Raw genomic sequence first — 16,928 nt, forward strand, 5'->3', positions numbered from 1 at the left:
TCCTTTCTCAGAACAAACACATTGAGTTCTTTAAAAGGATTTTTTGAAAGTATTTGGATAACCACTTGGCACAGCTCTCTAAGTCACACTGAACACACAACATAGATGGGTGATTCTATTTCCTAGATGCAAAAGTGGCTTATGAAAATAATGGCATAAATGAAATTAGAAGTTAAACATACAGTCTAGCCCATTTGTAGAAGTTAAACTTCCCTAAACTATCTGTTAAACAGGCTATAGTTTTTCAACTGGATTAACAGACACTGTTTCAGAGTCAACATTTAGATTCAAATTATGTTGTATAACCCATGCTTTCTACTAACGCATAATGGCACATTAGCAAATTCTAACCATTGCTACTACTTTTAAAGTTTGAGAAGCAAATATTAACTAAAGATATAAAATTCTGAACTGTATATGCAATAAGTCTGCTAAATTAAAGATTAGATTCAGAAATGCACAATTATTAGGGAAATCATACAAAGAAAATAGTATTCCTTTTAAATAAGGCACACGTTAGTTTTCCATATGGATTTAAATTGTACAATGGTTACTGTCTGTGAACAGAAAAAAACATAAAGATGAAAGCTTTGCAAGAAGATAGTAAATCAGGTAAAAGGAAATGTATGGTGTAGCATAAATTAGGAAAATTCAGGGTTTTAAAAAATAGTTAATCATTTCTCGAACAGGCCAGAGCCATTTTGAAATAGCTTATAATAAAACAATATCTTAAAAATCCAACAGAAAATAAAATATATACAGATTTGTTGCATAACATGCTTCTTATTCTGTTTTTTTTTTTTTTTCTTTTTTTTCCTTCAGATTTCATAAACAAGTACAGCCTCACTGCTTCTAACAGTTCAGGTAAATGCAAAAGTTCTATACTTGAGGGATAATTATTTGCCTGTCATTATGATGTATGACTTTCCATCCTGGCTAATGGAACAGCTGAACAAGGAAGCTACCATAGCCTTACCTGCGCCAATCACACGCTCAATTTTAATACAGGAGGCATCTAGCTCCTTGGCGAATTGATGGACAGCTCTATTTGGGTCCTCATAGGTTTCAGGGTCAATGTAGGTTTTGGTGCCTGGAAATTTAACTGTAATGATGTAAGAAAGCATGACTGTGATGAAGCAAAGCACTTATTGTGCAGTCAGCCCAGGAATTTCATTATGCAGAGTGCTCCTTGGAACAGTGAACTTGCTTCCACATCACCTGATTCGCAGCAGTTTTAACAGACTACTTCAGTCTGCTGGCACATAGGTACTATCTGCAAGCTTCTATAGGCAACATAGGATCCATAACATAAGTTACTAACTGAATTGCTTTTCCAGTAAATCAACAAAAGACATCCACCAAAATTTCTGACAAGCCTATCAGGCTGCAGGTTTAATTAAATTCACTGCTACCATGGCATAGTTCAAGCCATATTGAGGTTTGTAATGGACTTGGAAACACATTTGTAAATCTATCAGTTAGTCAATCAAATTAACACACTGGGAAAAGAAGACATTCCATTTACAGGTAGCCTACTAGACTGACAGCAATATTAAAAACATTTAGACATCTTACTTATTCTTTTTGATTTATTTTTTTAAAGACCAACCACCGTTGACATATACATAAAATTAATACAAGATGTGAGGACTGCTATCACAGAATCAAAGAGAAATCTTCTAAAGACATAGTTTCATCTTCACCCTGAAGGGCAATAGAGGCCAGATGTACAAAGTGCAGAGAAAAGTTAGAAAATTTACAATATTCCTGGGATTCATTCACCAAGTATGACAGCGATTCGGAAGAGAAATACTTTATATGAACTTTCAATTATAAGGCTCTGGAAGATCTTAACTGGTTTAAAGAGGTAGCCAAAATGCCTCACAAAAGGTAGTAAAATGCAAACAACAGAGAGTCATCTTAAAAGTTAAAAATCTCAAAATGCACCAGAAGCATGCAGGTAACAGATAATGCTATGTCCACTTTAAATCAAATTCAATTACAATAAGGTATTCCAAATCTAATCATTTGGTTAAGACAAAGAGGAGATAAATAGGCATATATTTGGTTATATGAATGCAATGAAAAAAAATTACACTAGATCCTCAAAAAAAACTTTATTGTTTTAACAAAGCCACTGAACAATCTTTTCATCAAATCTTACTATTTGCAGAACAATATATGTCTTTATATATTACACTGCAGCCTAACTGTGCTTATGCCATCACATTAAGTTAAAAGTATATTTTAAAAATAAACACAGAACAAAAGAAGTAGAATGTATAAAGGAAAATGGGATTTAAAAATCTTGATTTATTCTGCTGTAGTTGATTGTTTATCCAAAATTGATTGTCTTAAACAATTATTGTTGCAGTTTATAAAACTGACAGATGCTCATTTGTTACTAAAGCTGAACATGAAAAAAACAAAAAAACAACACAAGAAGAAAAGAGAGAGGGGATAGAAGGAGAACAGAGAGAAGAAGCAGTATGGGGAAGGGGAAGAGAAAAAGAGAGAAGGGAAGAAAACAATAGGTTAACCTCCTAGATTGGCAGGCAGATGGAGAATGAGCCATCTTCTCTCTTTTAATTCTCTCTCTCTCTTTCATTCCTTCTTTTTTGTTTGTTTGTTTTGATAAGGGAGCTAGATTGGAGGTAACCTTCTGCATCTCAAACGGTCTCTGATGGTTCTTTATTCAAGCTGTCATAAAACATTTTGACAGGCCCGAGCTATTTTGGCATACAAACATGAAATAGTGCCCAGCTTGTATTTCAAGATATTGTTGGAAGAAATGGTAGGAGGAAACAAAATGTAAATTGGAACTGCTTCTGGAAACTCCCCCATTGTGTTCATATCTTTACACGTAGCACTTGAGGCCATGGAGAGTTGAGGGCACCTGATACAAAGGACTGGACGTTCTATTAAATTCAATGCTCTAAAAGCTAGTTAAATGGTTGCTTTCAAGTTTCTGTAAAAATCCAATCTGGTGTCTTAGCACCTAGGAAAATCGTCCCTGTACTAAAGGAGTAAAAGGACACGGACTTGTAAATAGCTGGTGACCACAGCGTTATACTTTATGTATTTTAGGTAGTCATAAAATCAAACAAAATGCCTAGTTCCCATCAAATGACAAGAAAAAACACGCTTGGAAAAAAAGTGATCTGAAAATAGAAAGCATTTACCAGGATAGTCTATGTTATGTGTACTTTATTTTTTCATTATTCATTTAAAAATGGATGTTTTAAATAGGAAAACATTGACACAATTTCTGAGTATTCTGGTGTGTTGCTTATTCCAGGTTAAGTGTGTGAAGTTTTCTGTGCTTAAATTTCTTATGAAAGTCAAACACCTCCAACCCACTGTTGATGTTTTGCTCTCGAGACAAAAACTGCTTATACACAGCAAACCCATTTTGTCTGTATCAGCAAGTAAGACATGAGCTCTACTTTTTCTGATTAGAAACTGGATGTGAAATGTGAAAAAAGTGCATGATATCAAAATAGTAAAACCGTGCGGTGACAAGCACAGGCTATACGTCATGTCTTAGAAAAGCCATGTTTTAATTTGCCTCCTGCATTTAAAAGCAAGTATACTACTGTCCATGATAATTGGGGGATGACTCAGATATATTCAATAGATGACCCACACATTACTATATTCAGTGTAGCAATATTAAATAACTGTGCCTTTAAAATTATTCACACGTGGGAGGGATCAGGAATTCTATGAACTGTAGTTTTACATACATTTTACACGAGAAATAAAAATTTAGGCATTTTAGTTTTGATCCTCTCTTTCCCATATGGGAAAGTGTTAAAAATATTCTCTCATGTCCTCAAAGGGGAAAAAAATGTAACTTCCACTTTTTCAGTATGTCCTGCAGCAGTAAAATACTCACAGAGCTCACTTCACTGAGGCTTGTCTCAGAAAACCAATGCCAGATTAGCAAGAACAAGCTCTGACACTGGGAGCTTCTCACAGAGTCTTTCAACACAGGGGTAGATTCAAGTTTTACGAGGCCAGAACCTTATTCAATTGGGGATATCTCCTTTAACAGATTGTATACTCCAACTCGGCAGGGCCCTCCCAGGGCTTTGAAACGGTGAGTGGAAGTAAAAGTGTTCTAAAGATTAAACTTCTTGATAAAGCCACCTTAGTCACACCTTTAACTTCAATTTGAAGTAATTTATAATATCCCACCTCCCTTCCTGCCTTCAGAGCTTTTTATTCACAGAATTTCATATTCAGTTTGGATCTTTTGCCACATAAAAACCACTTCTCTTTTGAAAACTAAAGTCAAAGTAACTGTTGGTTCAAAAACATAGACACACTGAAAAAATGTAGGATGACGGCACATATAGTTGTGTATTTAAACCGCACATTTTCACTCGAGCTTTTTATGTTTTTTAAAAAATAATTTCTTGAGTGATGCTTAGCTTTTTGGGACATGACAATATTGTTTTAGACACTGACGTAAGAATCTATTAAATAACACAATGAAAATACGGTTCTTCTCTCCTAAGAATTTTAACTATGCATGAGAAAATTTAGGGAAGATTGTAACTACTATGAAAAAATAATAAAATTGGTTTTTAATATTTTCAAGGATAAAAAGTAGGAATAATGGGGTTTTGGTAAGGACATTAATAATTATCCAAAATAAAATCACTATCATTGTTAGGTTTTTATTTTGCCTGCATAAAGTAGTAACGTTTATTCATAGAGCTCATTTTCACTTGCCACCTACATTTTAATAAGAATAAGATTAATGCAGATGGGCATTTTTTCTTTGGGTTCCTAAGCTCTCTTCTAAACACAAATTCTAAACTGAACTTTTAAGAATCAGCTAACTCACAACCATAGGAAAACATCAGAAGATTGTTTCCTATTATTATACTTTTTACATTCTATAAGATATCTATCAGTGACAGACAATTTACAGCAGCTATAGAGAAAGAGGGCCCTTAACATTGCCTTTCATGAATCATCACTCATTGGATGGAAAACGGCCTATCTTTACAAGCTGAAACGGCATTCTTTAGCTGCATCATGGGCACATGCGATGTTCTATGGATTATCATTGAATGGTAGGAAACATTTGGGTAAAGTTTTGCAAAAGGAAAAATTGTGATGTAAAAGAAGCCGAATATCCTACAGTTTTATAACATTTCTGAATACGTTTTTTTTTTTCAAATTCATATCATGTAATTTTCATTATAAGTATCTTGTTCAAGTGCTTTCAAGCAACATTTTGAGCTCATTACATAATGTCAAGCATGATGCATGAGAAATCTGTTAATGCCAATACTAACAGGGGTACATAATAATAAAGAAAAGCCAAACACTTACAATGAAAGTAAAGTTCTTCATCTCCTTCTTGGTCAGCTTTGCTATAACCACAGTGCCTGGTAAGAAGCAAATGTGTACAACCTCAATAGATTTTACTTTATATATTTAAAATTCAGTACAATAGACCTGAGTTATTTAACAACATACTTGTTGGAGCTATAAACTAAATGTAAAAACTTCCTGTCTATGCATAGTTATAAACACAGTTAGTAATATAGCAATTGCGATGATTTAAAATGTGCACATAAAACAAATGTTTTGTGTGAGACAAAGCAAACGAAACTTTTTTGGGTGGATTTAGATTTATCAATGAGTGAATATTTACTTACATTTCATTTTGAAAATAAAAATAGATGTCAAATGGTTTCCGCAAACTTTCATTTTAACAACTAAAAGGATAAATCTTCCCCTAGCTGTCTTCTACATTTATTACAGAAGCCTAACTGAAAATAACCAAAAAAATTCACCCAATATAATTTACGGTACTCATTCACGTTAAATGAATGCGGTGTATTTTGATTTCAGAGAAGGACAATTTATTGTTCTGTAAAGTTTAATATCAAAGAATGTTTGCATTTACTATGCAAAATTCTGATAAGTGATAGGCTACCATAATCTGAAAAATCAATATATTTTATGTTAGATATTAGAACTAATTTGCCTGCTACCTTCTTCCAATGATGAAGCCAAAGACCATGAACACCAAAATGATGGTCCCTGCCACAGCAACCACTGCGATGATGATCACTGGGTTCTGCTCACTGGAGACAGCTGTGGCTGTAAACAGAGAAAACAGGCTCAGCAACAATTTATACCATGCAACATCTGGAGATGTTAAATAAAATAAGAGATATTTGTTCTATTTAATTCACTGCTAATTTTATTTTTTTCGTATTTTTTTCTTTCTTTTTGTTTTTTTGTAGAGACGGAATCTCACTTTATGGCCCTCAGTAGAGTGCCGTGGCCTCACACAGCTCACAGCAACCTCCAACTCCTGGGCTTAAGCGATTCTCTTGCCTCAGCCTCCTGAGTAGCTGGGACTACAGGCACCCGCCACAACGCCCAGCTATTTTTTGGTTGCAGTTCGGCTGGGACCGGGTTTGAATCCGCCACCCTCGGTATATGGGGCCGGCGCCTTACGGACTGAGCCACAGGCGCCGCCCTCTTTTTTTTTTTTTTTTTTTTTTTGTAGAGACAGAGTCTCACTTTATGGCCCTCGGTAAAGTGCCATGGCATCACAGCTCACAGCAACCTCCAACTCCTGGGCTTAAGCGATTCTCTTGCCTCAGCCTCCCGAGTAGCTGGGACTACAGGCACCCACAATGCCTGGCTATTTTTTTTTAGTTGCAGTTCATCCAGGGCCGGGTTTGAACCTGCCACCCTCGGTATATGGGGCCGGCGCTTTACGGATTGAGCCACAGGCGCCGCCCAATTCACTGCTAATTTTAAATAAAGGCCTTATAGTGTAACAAATGTAAACGTGTTATAAATAAATGTTTTAGTTCTTCATTTTAAAGACGTGGTAAGGAAAATTATTTCATATATTTCTATATTATCAGCTATAAATAAAGCTATAAATACCTTATTGAATGACTATACCCCTGATTAGTTGCTGGAAGCTTAGCTATGAATCAAGAGATAGGCACATTTCATTTTCAATTGCTATTAAATCCTTGTTTGTTCCTTAATGTTGCATTTGATCCGTCTGTGTCTGTTTTCAGGTATGTAAAGTAGGAACAAAAATACATATCCCATGAATTTCTTAAAGCACCTTACTGTACACTGAATGCTTTATCTCTCATACCATCAATTTAAATAAAAAGCATCATGTAATCATAGTAAAACCTCACGAATTTGTAGTCCACTATAATTAGCAAAAAGATGAGCTAATAGCTTATGTTAATTTTAATAAAGTAGCCAGTAAATATATAGTTGAGAGTTTAAGATTATAGAGCAGCTAGCCTATTTATGAAAGAGCAAACTTTCTGCAAGTACTTTAAAGAAATCTTCTTTTTTTTGTTTTGTTTTGAGACAAGTCTCACCTTGTCACCCTGGATAGAGTGCTGTGCTATCATAGCTCACAGCAACCTCAAACTCCTGGACTCAAGAGTTCCTCTTGCCTCAGCCTCCTGAGTAGGTGGGATCACAGGTGCACCCCGTGATGCCTGGCTAGTTTTTCTATTTTTAGTAGAGATGGGGTCTCACTCTTGCTCAGACTCGTCTTGAACTCCTGTGCTCAAGCAATCCACCTGCTCCAGTCTCCCAAAGTGATGGGATTACAGGCGTGAGTCACCGTGCCCGGCTAAGAAAACTTTATCATTCTCTATTTATAGAAACTTCCTCTATGATACTAAGTGGTTCCTCTGTGCTCATTAAGGCAAGCCTGGCTACATCTTTCTGAGAGTCTCTTTGGAAACAAGTCCACGCTTGCCTGTTCTTTAAAATAGCCTGTGATTTAGATTTTTCAAAGTACATAAACTTATCACTTCTGTTTTTCCAAATTAGTTGTGTTTTCCCAAGAGTATATTTTTAATACTGGTATAGACTTTATAAAATCACCAGACACACAAAACATTTAACATCTATTTTTTTGGAATGAAATATATATTTCAATAAATAATCCAGGTGCAAATATCATATAATACATAATGTCAAACTAATATGATGTGCTTCATCTGAAACAAACAACAGCTGTAATTTTTAATTTAGGCAGAATGGAAAATACCACTCCTTATTGATGGCAAGGGACTGGGTCTCCAGAGCTGTAAATCATGTGTTGGCAGAATGTATCTTGTCATAATAGGCAGCAAAAGTTGTTTTTGGATTGGCTATCTATGTTTGTCTCTTTTTGGCAACTTATCTCTTTTAATTTTGCATACCTGTCCTAGGAAGAGATAGCTCCCATACTGAAACCAGTGAAAATAGTTCTAGACTAATAGTTTCAGAACAAAAATATTACATACACTTCCTAATTTACCACTTGGTGATTTTCTTTTCTCCCTAAGGGAACTAACAAAGGTTAAAAGAACAATTTCACGTTTTAGTTTATGAATTACAGCCTGCTAACATACAACAGAGAAAAGATGGCTTCCTGCATTTTTGTTTGGTCCTTTTTTTTTTTTTTTTTTGACTTGGATTTTTATATGAATGAAGAGAGTAAAAAGAATGGAGTGGTTCCGCTAGTGAGGAAGGAAAAAATTATACACATATGTGTGGAAATTCTTTCTGTTCAATCAAGTGTCTCCCAGGGGTCTAATTCTCTGCTTATCTTAGGCTCAGTTTTTCCCTTAGCTTTGGAAACAGAACTCCAGTGAGATCACTGACCTCAAGGGAGTGTTGGATCAGAATTTGTGAATATTTATTCATACTTTTTTATATATAGTCGTGACCATGTTTTAAGCTTTCTATGCGTGATGTTATGGTTAACATTTTCATCTATTTTATAGGTAATACATTTTAAAAGTGATTTGTAGTGGCTATAATTAATACCACAGTTTAAATACTAGACTTGACTCTGCATAGAAGGGGTTTTTAGAACGTATGTGCTAATGGGATGGACTATTAACCTTCTTTTATTTCAAGTTGATATTTGTTTCAAACTAGAATTACATGATAGAAGTCATTAATATTATATGTATGATATTATTAGACATTATTGTTACATAATTTTAAAAATTATTATGGGTATTTAATAGTTGTATATCTTTACAGGGGACACGTGCTGTTTTGGTGCAGGATTAACAATGTGAATTAATCAAATTAGGGTAACTGGGGCATCCATCACCTCGGGCATTTAGCATTTCTTTGTGCCCGGGACATTCCACTGTTTTAGTTATTTTAAGGTATATTCTAACTTATTGTTGATTACAGTCACTTTGTTGTGTTACATGTTTTTTTTAAGCAATGCTTAAGATACTTTTTTCAGCGACATCCTCCCTTTTACCCTGCTTCCTAGCACAGTGAGTCACTTTTCCCCTGACACTCTGGAAAAACGGGGCCATGCCCTCTCCAGCCCTTCACTGCGTGGCTAGCTGGGAAGCTATGACCGTCCTCAAGAGCTTTCCAGGGAATTGGCAAGGTCAAAATTATTTTTAGGTACAGGAAGATATTATTTGCCTTTTTCACTCCCATTTGTTCACAAGTACTCAGTTGAGTTTTCCTAAGGTACACAGCATATGATAACGTCATCACTGTAAAGGCTGATGAAATGTTTTTGCGTGTTTTTGTGTTTTTAAAGGTTCTGTTTTAATTTTTAATGTGGTGAATATCGATAGATATGACCCACATAAACAAAATTGGTGGTGGCTCCTCCAATAGTAAAAGTTTTCCTGAGATGAAAATGTTGGAGAATGGCTGTGCTAAATGATGAGCTGATAACGTGAGACTTTTCACGTTGGGCTTTGTCCTGAGCAGTTTGTGGGTATTAACTTATTTAATCCTCAGGAAATGCTGTGGGTTGGGTGCTGCAATCCTAGCAGTCAGGGTAGGGAGGACGGCCATGCCAGCTGGACATGGCGGAGCTGGGACGGGAAGCCAGGCCTCTGTCCTCAGGCTGCCTGACGCCAAACAACGTGTCTGTGTTGGGAAGAGGGATTCGTCATTGTCATCGCCTTTTTACTCATCCCCTTCTGTGTGCTACAAATCACAGCAGACGCGGGCCGGAAGACAACAAGAAAAGGAGACGTGGTCCTTCTCACGTCAACTTCATATCCCAAAGGAAGAGAATACTCCAAGAACAAAAATCACCACGTTCTTCTCATGAGAATATATATTTTTAACATACTTTTCATGTGTTCATCTAGGTTCCACTATTTCAACTAATCTCTGAGTCTTGGTTACTTTTTTAATAAACAAGTAAGCACTCAACAAATAATTGTCTAAACGCCCTCAATTTACAAAGTCAGGCAATTCTCTCATTTTGAAGAGTGTTGAAACCAAAGTATTACAATGGTAAGGAATGTTTAAGTAAATGTGAGTCAACGGACATTTCCAATTTACCTTTAAAATAGTCATTAGAATATGGAAATCACAAGGTGACATCCTGAGATAACTCTGAGATGAAAAACATAACAAGCATGTAAACACCTACCACCACTGTGTGGACGTTGAAATCTTAGCTGAAAACACTTTAATGTTTCGGGCGCCACTAAACTTAGACATTGTCATTCTCGGTCTTATATACTTGGTTTAAAAAGTGATAATCATGAATAATCGTGGCATTAGTTCATCTCACCAGATTATGTGTCAAATTTTTAAACTGATGTATTTGTGTTTCCAATTCTATGTAAATGTTTTATATTTCAAATGGATTTCGAAATACTCTTTAAATCTGTGACTATCAGAGTAATAACTTTATTTTAAAAATGTTACAAAATATTTTAAAAGAACAGTGTTAGTCAACTTAACAAGCTTTAGTTAATGGGAATATTTATCAATCCACTCTTCCTTTTATCTAAAAATTTTTCTCTGAAGTCAAAATGTATCTTTTATCAAAATGTTTATTTTGTTTAACTTTTTAACTGAGGACAGAAAATCATTTAACATTTTTTCAAATTGCTTTTGTTTGGAATTTCGGAGGAATGCTGGATTGGCAAAACAGGTAACACCTGGGAGCTGGGGGAACTTGAGCTGGAGCAGTGACCAGGAGGAATCAGGAACCCCAAAATACAGAGACACAGACTGAGGCCGCCACCCAGCTGAAGAGCATGCGGCAGATCCCCAAGGTGTTCTCAACTGGCAAGCTGGGGCCTGCTGCCCAACATGTATCTGCTTGTATACATGTATTTTTACTACAATCAAAGATACTAGTTATGTTCTATTTTTAAGCTGAGTACTGCATACAGGGATATTCCTTTATGTCCTTTATATTTCATATATATTTTAAATGTATTCTTTAGGATACTTGAAATAGTCCATAAAAAAAGGAAAGGAGAAATAGCAAAAATAAAAAGAAAGACAATTTCTTTTTTTTTTTTTTTTTGTAGAGACAGAGTCTCACTTTATCACCCTCGGTAGAGTGCCGTGGCATCACACAGCTCACAGCAACCTCCAACTCCTGGGCTTAAGCGATTCTCTTGCCTCAGCCTCCCGAGTAGCTGGGACTACAAGACAATTTCTAAGATCTTCCTAAACTCTAGTTTTTGAAATCATTGTTAAAGGGCAAGTAGCTTAAATTAACACAAGTTCTTAGATACCATCTTGCTCTTGTTCACTCCAGTGTACATTCTGGTCTCCTTTGGGGGTTTCTGTGAAGGAGCAAGTTTGATGGACCCAATTAGAATGAGAACATTCTGAGGTGTACAAAAATATCTTGTGTCAACCTATAAATTGAATGAGTCTTGCTTCTGTTTCTAACTTCACCTTTAAAAGAAAGTCCAGTCTGTGTTACAAAGAGCAATTTAAACCACATGGTTCTAAAATTATTAAACAAAACAGCAGATGTTAAATTATTGCTATGAATGATGGGACTTCACATCTTTTGTGTTTACCTGGAAGGATCTGGAGAGCATTCTCCTGGGTAAAGTATTAAGGACAACTTTACAAAGTGGGTATATGTGCCTGTGTTTTATCTTTATATGTAAAAACTATCTTGCTGCAAATCATCACCCTCAATAGTGAAAATAAATATATGCTAGTCTTATTGAGAGTAAAAATCCAAACCAAAGGTGTAATTACCTTCAAACATTTTACCTGTAGCTTCCTCCAGTGTAGCAACATCAAGTCTAGGGCTGTAATTTCCGTAGCCAGCAGCGGTAAAAGCTCGAATCTGGAAAACATACACTGTTCCTGGTTTCAGATTGTTAATGGAGGCTGAAGTGGACTTGGTTTTTACGGTTGAGTAGGTCCGTTCCCTTTGATCCTGGAAATAATATTGATAGAAAATCTTTAGTTGTGATTCCAACAAGGCAAATTGACAGCCAGTTCTTGCAATTTATTTCAGTCTTCTGCATTGTTTTTACATAGCTAGGTTGTATCTTGTGGAATATTATAACACGGGGTGTTTACAAGATAACATAAAATGTAAATGTGAAACGCATGCCTTTGTTCTCTACATTTCGAGGAGAAATAATTTTGTTAAAACATTTATCACGTTTTGCTCTTTTGCTTTTTTAGGAAAGGGCATAGTGGCAAGAACTATTGAGACATAATATAATCAAATGTCCTACTGGTCAGAACGTAAGTACTCCTGTAAAATCTGTGGTTTGGTGAGGTGTCATGTCATAATGTAGTTCTCTTAATTCCTTTCCTGAATGTTATTCAGCAAGCAAAGAGCCATATGCTAAAAGTTTAAGAAAGTTATTAAATCAAGACATTCAGTTAACGCATCACCACACTGACATATTAATTACAGTATTTTCAATAAAAACTGCATTTCTCACAGAATAAAACAACTTTTGCAACATATTTGAAGAAGTATTGCAAAATTAAAATCATCAACATAAACATTAAAATCATATCATACAACTCCTGTTCGACAATATTTTCCACATTATTCATCTCGCTCTCCCCACGCATCAATGTGAGAACTGAGATCGCAGAGTTTATTGAAATAATAGTTACATTTTTATGAGCAAGTTTTTTTTACCATATAAGCAACAGATGCATTTTCTTATATATAAGCCTAAGAATTAAATAGATATAAAAATTCAAGCATATAAAAATCTCTGCCAAGGCAATGTATAAATGAATAAAAATGTAAAGCTTCATTGATGTGACTCTTACAAGCTGTTTATGAATAAAACATATGAAAGTGTATTGTTCTTCATAACATACAATTTTAGATGTTTCTCATTTGTTCTAGCATAAATACCTGTATTCAACTTTATCTGTCAATAAAATCATTCTTTAATACCTGAAAATGTCAGAATTCTGATTGTTTAACTTGGCATCATACTAATATTTGGAAAAGTGTAAATAAACGTATACTTAAACTCAATTTAAGTTTGAAACTGAAGCTCTGATTGTCTTTGTGATAATCAATTTATAAAAATAATAGTTGGTATTACATATTTATCTCAAATGTTAGAATGAGGCATGAGTTTTATTAGATGTTGCAATGATTCACAGATCATAGTCTCTGATCCATCACAATACAATGCAATATAATACTATTATACTATTATTGTATTCTAATAATGGACTACTATGCAAATTTAGCAAATATGGATACATTCTGTTTCTGTCAGGCAAAATAAAAAAATAACTGTTTGAACAGATTTATTTCAAAATAAGGATTTGTAAAGTATTTCAGATTCCATTGTGAGAAACTTTTCTATTACCACCTAACATATTTTCTAAATACATTTTATTACTTTTGTATTCTGATACATTTTCAGGAGTGACTATAACTGTTAGCTCATGAGAAAACAAATATAACAAAAATAGTGTTAAAAACAACGATCTCTTCTGAAACACATTTGGTAGGGTAAGAAATGAATCAAATAAAATGCAACCTTGTCCATGAATTTATGAGTTCATAATGAAAATAAAAAGCAACTATTTTAAGCTAAACTTTAAGCTAAACTTTAAAACTAACCTTATTTAAAACTTTTTCTTCAAAGAAAAAGTATCCATTATGAATTCACTCTCTACATTTTAATTTATTCAATCAAGTCAACTCCAACATTTTTCTAAAACTTTAGGTCTCTATTTGGTAACTTTGTCAAATGGTAGGAATGGCTATGTGTATTATAGCACTTTAGCTAACTCAGTTCTAATTTATAATGATAATAATATAATTACAATTTATGTTACAACGGTAATAGTTTTCATGATTTAAAACTTGAACCAGGTGCTTCCATGAGGTGGATCCTTGGAACATAATTTGTGAGTGGGGTATGTATTCTATACGCATTTTATAGGTATGTATTTCTCTTCCAAAGATATATCTTTCTTGGATATAGCACTATTTACTAAAATAAGGAGATTAAAAAGACAGCACTTATTTTTTAACAATACTATTGTTCCTAATGGGAAGGGAGTAAGGAAGTTACAGACATGATTAATATAACATACATGAAGTAAATTTTAGGAAGAATTTATAGGACTAAAATAGTCTCATCTTATTCATAAGGCTGAAGCATATGATATAGTTATTATGAAAAATATCCTTATTATTTTAGCAAATTATTTGAAGGAATCATCATTATCACTGAAACCACATACATTAGAAACATTTTTCAAAAATTCATTTGGCTGTGTGGTTTCTGTGGCACTAAAACACCCTACATCTAATTATTATGATCTCAAACCTGAATCAATAAATCCACTGTAAATGGAATATTTTCATTTGTGTAATTCAGAAACTTAATACACAGAAATCACAATGAAAATGATGAACCAGTGAATCAGGGAGACGGTTATTAAAAACGGTAGCTGCGCCGACCAACTTCAGTCTGCGACACAGCGGGACCGGGAAAGACAGGCCGCCTGCCCAGGCTGCAGGGCTCACCTGCTCCCTGCACTTACTTTCTCATAGTACTTGATCTCATACTCCGTGATGACTCCATTGGGATGCTCGGGCTCCTGCCAGGAAAGCTCCACACTCCGCTGCAGCACTCTCTCCTTCATTACTCCGCTCACTTGCGAGGGAGCTGTTTGGACAAGATGTGTCAATAAACAAAGAGAAAATTCACTGGATGCCTCAAATCAAATGTCACAACTGATCAGTCCCATGCTGTGCCAGTTTCATTAAGGTAAAAGAAAGCACCTTTTCATAGCTCACAATTCAGAAGCTAATGAATATTCAAGCAGGACCTTATTACTGCTCATAAACCTTAATAGAAATTTAAATTAAAGTGCAAACAGGAGAAGATAGCATTGTTCAAGTTAGTGAAAAATGGAAATGATGGGCCTGAGAATGACAATTAAGCAAATGAATGCTAATTAGGGCTAGAAAATATGATTTCGGATTAATCTCCAGTGATAAACTAAGTCCAAATATTTGTTTCACATGCAAAAGCAATACGTGTTTTAAAAGAAAAAAATAATTTAATATTGTGAAATAAAAAGTATATGAAATGGCTTTTTTATTTGTCAATGAAAGGGATCATACTTTTTAAAACGTTTTCATATTTCACTTTGTATATGCTTCGTGTGTGAGTTTATGTGTATATGTGTGTGCGTGTGTGTGTGTATCTCCAAAGACTTCCAAGTAACCTTGGAAAAAAATCTTTGTATTTTATTAGGTCAAGGTTTGGGAAAAGGCGACAGCTGCTGCTACTTAAAATATGTGCATGAACACACGTACGTTCACATACAGACTCTTGCACATGTAATTTATACCTACGTAACCTAGGCTTCAAGCTTTGAAAGGAGCAATTCAAAGCGACAATCTTGCTTTCTCTTTCTATATAGATAATAATATGCTTAGAGTTCTTTCATTCTAATTAGCGACATACACTCTTCTTGGTAGCTAAGTCTGTGGAATGTAGCAAACTAATTTGCTCCGTCTAATTTGCTCACTGATGATTAACTAGTTGTCTACTCTGTCTAAATGAGGAGCTGCTCTGGCTTGGCTGAATTTCAGTGGGGTCATTATGTTTCATGTATCATGCTCTATCTCATTTTGTAAAATATTTTCAGGCTGTTAATTTAATTTTCAGATGTCTGAAATTGTTAATAATCCCGCTGACAGAAAAGCAATTATATGGGACCAAAGCCATTTAAGCAACCTTCCAATGTTTATCCCTTTGGCTTTATTGTGTTTCTTCGACTTCTTAATATTTTCTCGTATCAATGTTTAGCAAACACATTTTTCACTGCTTTCTAGCTTGGCGAGTTTGAAAGAAGGAGATGGAAGATGCATGATTCCTATTTCCTCCCAGATTACTAACAAAAGCATCACTAGAGCAGATTAAGTGGGACAGGTTTCCCTTGAAGGGTGTGCAGCTGGAGCAGCCAATGAACCCTGTTTAGAAGCTAAATGCATTTCGGATGTATTTTCAATGAAGCTAATTTCTAATAAAAAATATCTCATTTTCACCTGAACTTTTGAAACCTGATTGTATGTAGTAAAAAAACTTTTCCCTAAAGTGGTGTGTCTCTTCGCCCATACCACATTTTGCACATTTCAGCATACGGTTAAATTCCAGAGGCTGCTTCCTTAGACCACAGCTTTTGAAACACATAAATCCCAACTAATTGTAAGGGGACAGCCTATCTAACAAAAAATCTCTTAACAGCTCCAATAGTATAACTTACTTGAGAAAGTCATTAAAAATTGTATTTTAACTTTAATTAGTAAAAAATATAGAATGCAGCAGAGATGAGAATACCGCATTAGTCAGTGCGTCGGGTTCCCCAGCAGGGTTGCTGGGCTCTGATCGGGGTCTGTAATGCATGTGTGTCATTGAGAAATAGGTTAGGAAAACAGGTTAAAGACCCAGAATGTGTAACCTCTAGGTCTCTTTCAAACAACACACATAGTTTAATGAGATTTTTGTGTAAGTAAAACTACAGTCTTAGACATTTTGCTTGGGTTCTATTCCTAAATTATATGGTGAAAGAGGCAGGGGATGCTGAATTTTTCCAGTTATGGAGGAGACTTGGATACAAATCTACCTCCTTTAGTTTCTGAT

General features: G+C 35.0%; 1 protein-coding gene across 5 annotated transcripts in view; it reads right to left on the reverse strand.

The window, feature by feature from the left end:
• Nucleotides 1-16,928, reverse strand: part of EPHA7 (EPH receptor A7) — a 189,906-nt gene that overhangs the window by 18,940 nt on the left and 154,038 nt on the right. Inside the window, exons 6-10 of one of the 5 annotated variants that reach the window (XM_053592184.1) lie at nt 14,818-14,942; nt 12,040-12,208; nt 6,018-6,126; nt 5,350-5,405; nt 977-1,090 (exon numbers count right to left, since the gene is read on the reverse strand). In XM_053592184.1, coding sequence (XP_053448159.1) covers nt 977-1,090; nt 5,350-5,405; nt 6,018-6,126; nt 12,040-12,208; nt 14,818-14,942 — 573 coding nt within the window. Of the gene's footprint in view, nt 1-976; nt 1,103-2,103; nt 2,411-5,349; nt 5,406-6,017; nt 6,127-12,024; nt 12,209-14,817; nt 14,943-16,928 lie in introns of those variants that run through there. The other 4 variants (XM_053592183.1, XM_053592182.1, XM_053592181.1 and 1 more) reach the window with 4 other exon arrangements.

Source organism: Nycticebus coucang, chromosome 5 (genome assembly GCF_027406575.1).
Source record: "Nycticebus coucang isolate mNycCou1 chromosome 5, mNycCou1.pri, whole genome shotgun sequence".
Lineage (NCBI taxonomy): Eukaryota > Metazoa > Chordata > Mammalia > Primates > Lorisidae > Nycticebus > Nycticebus coucang.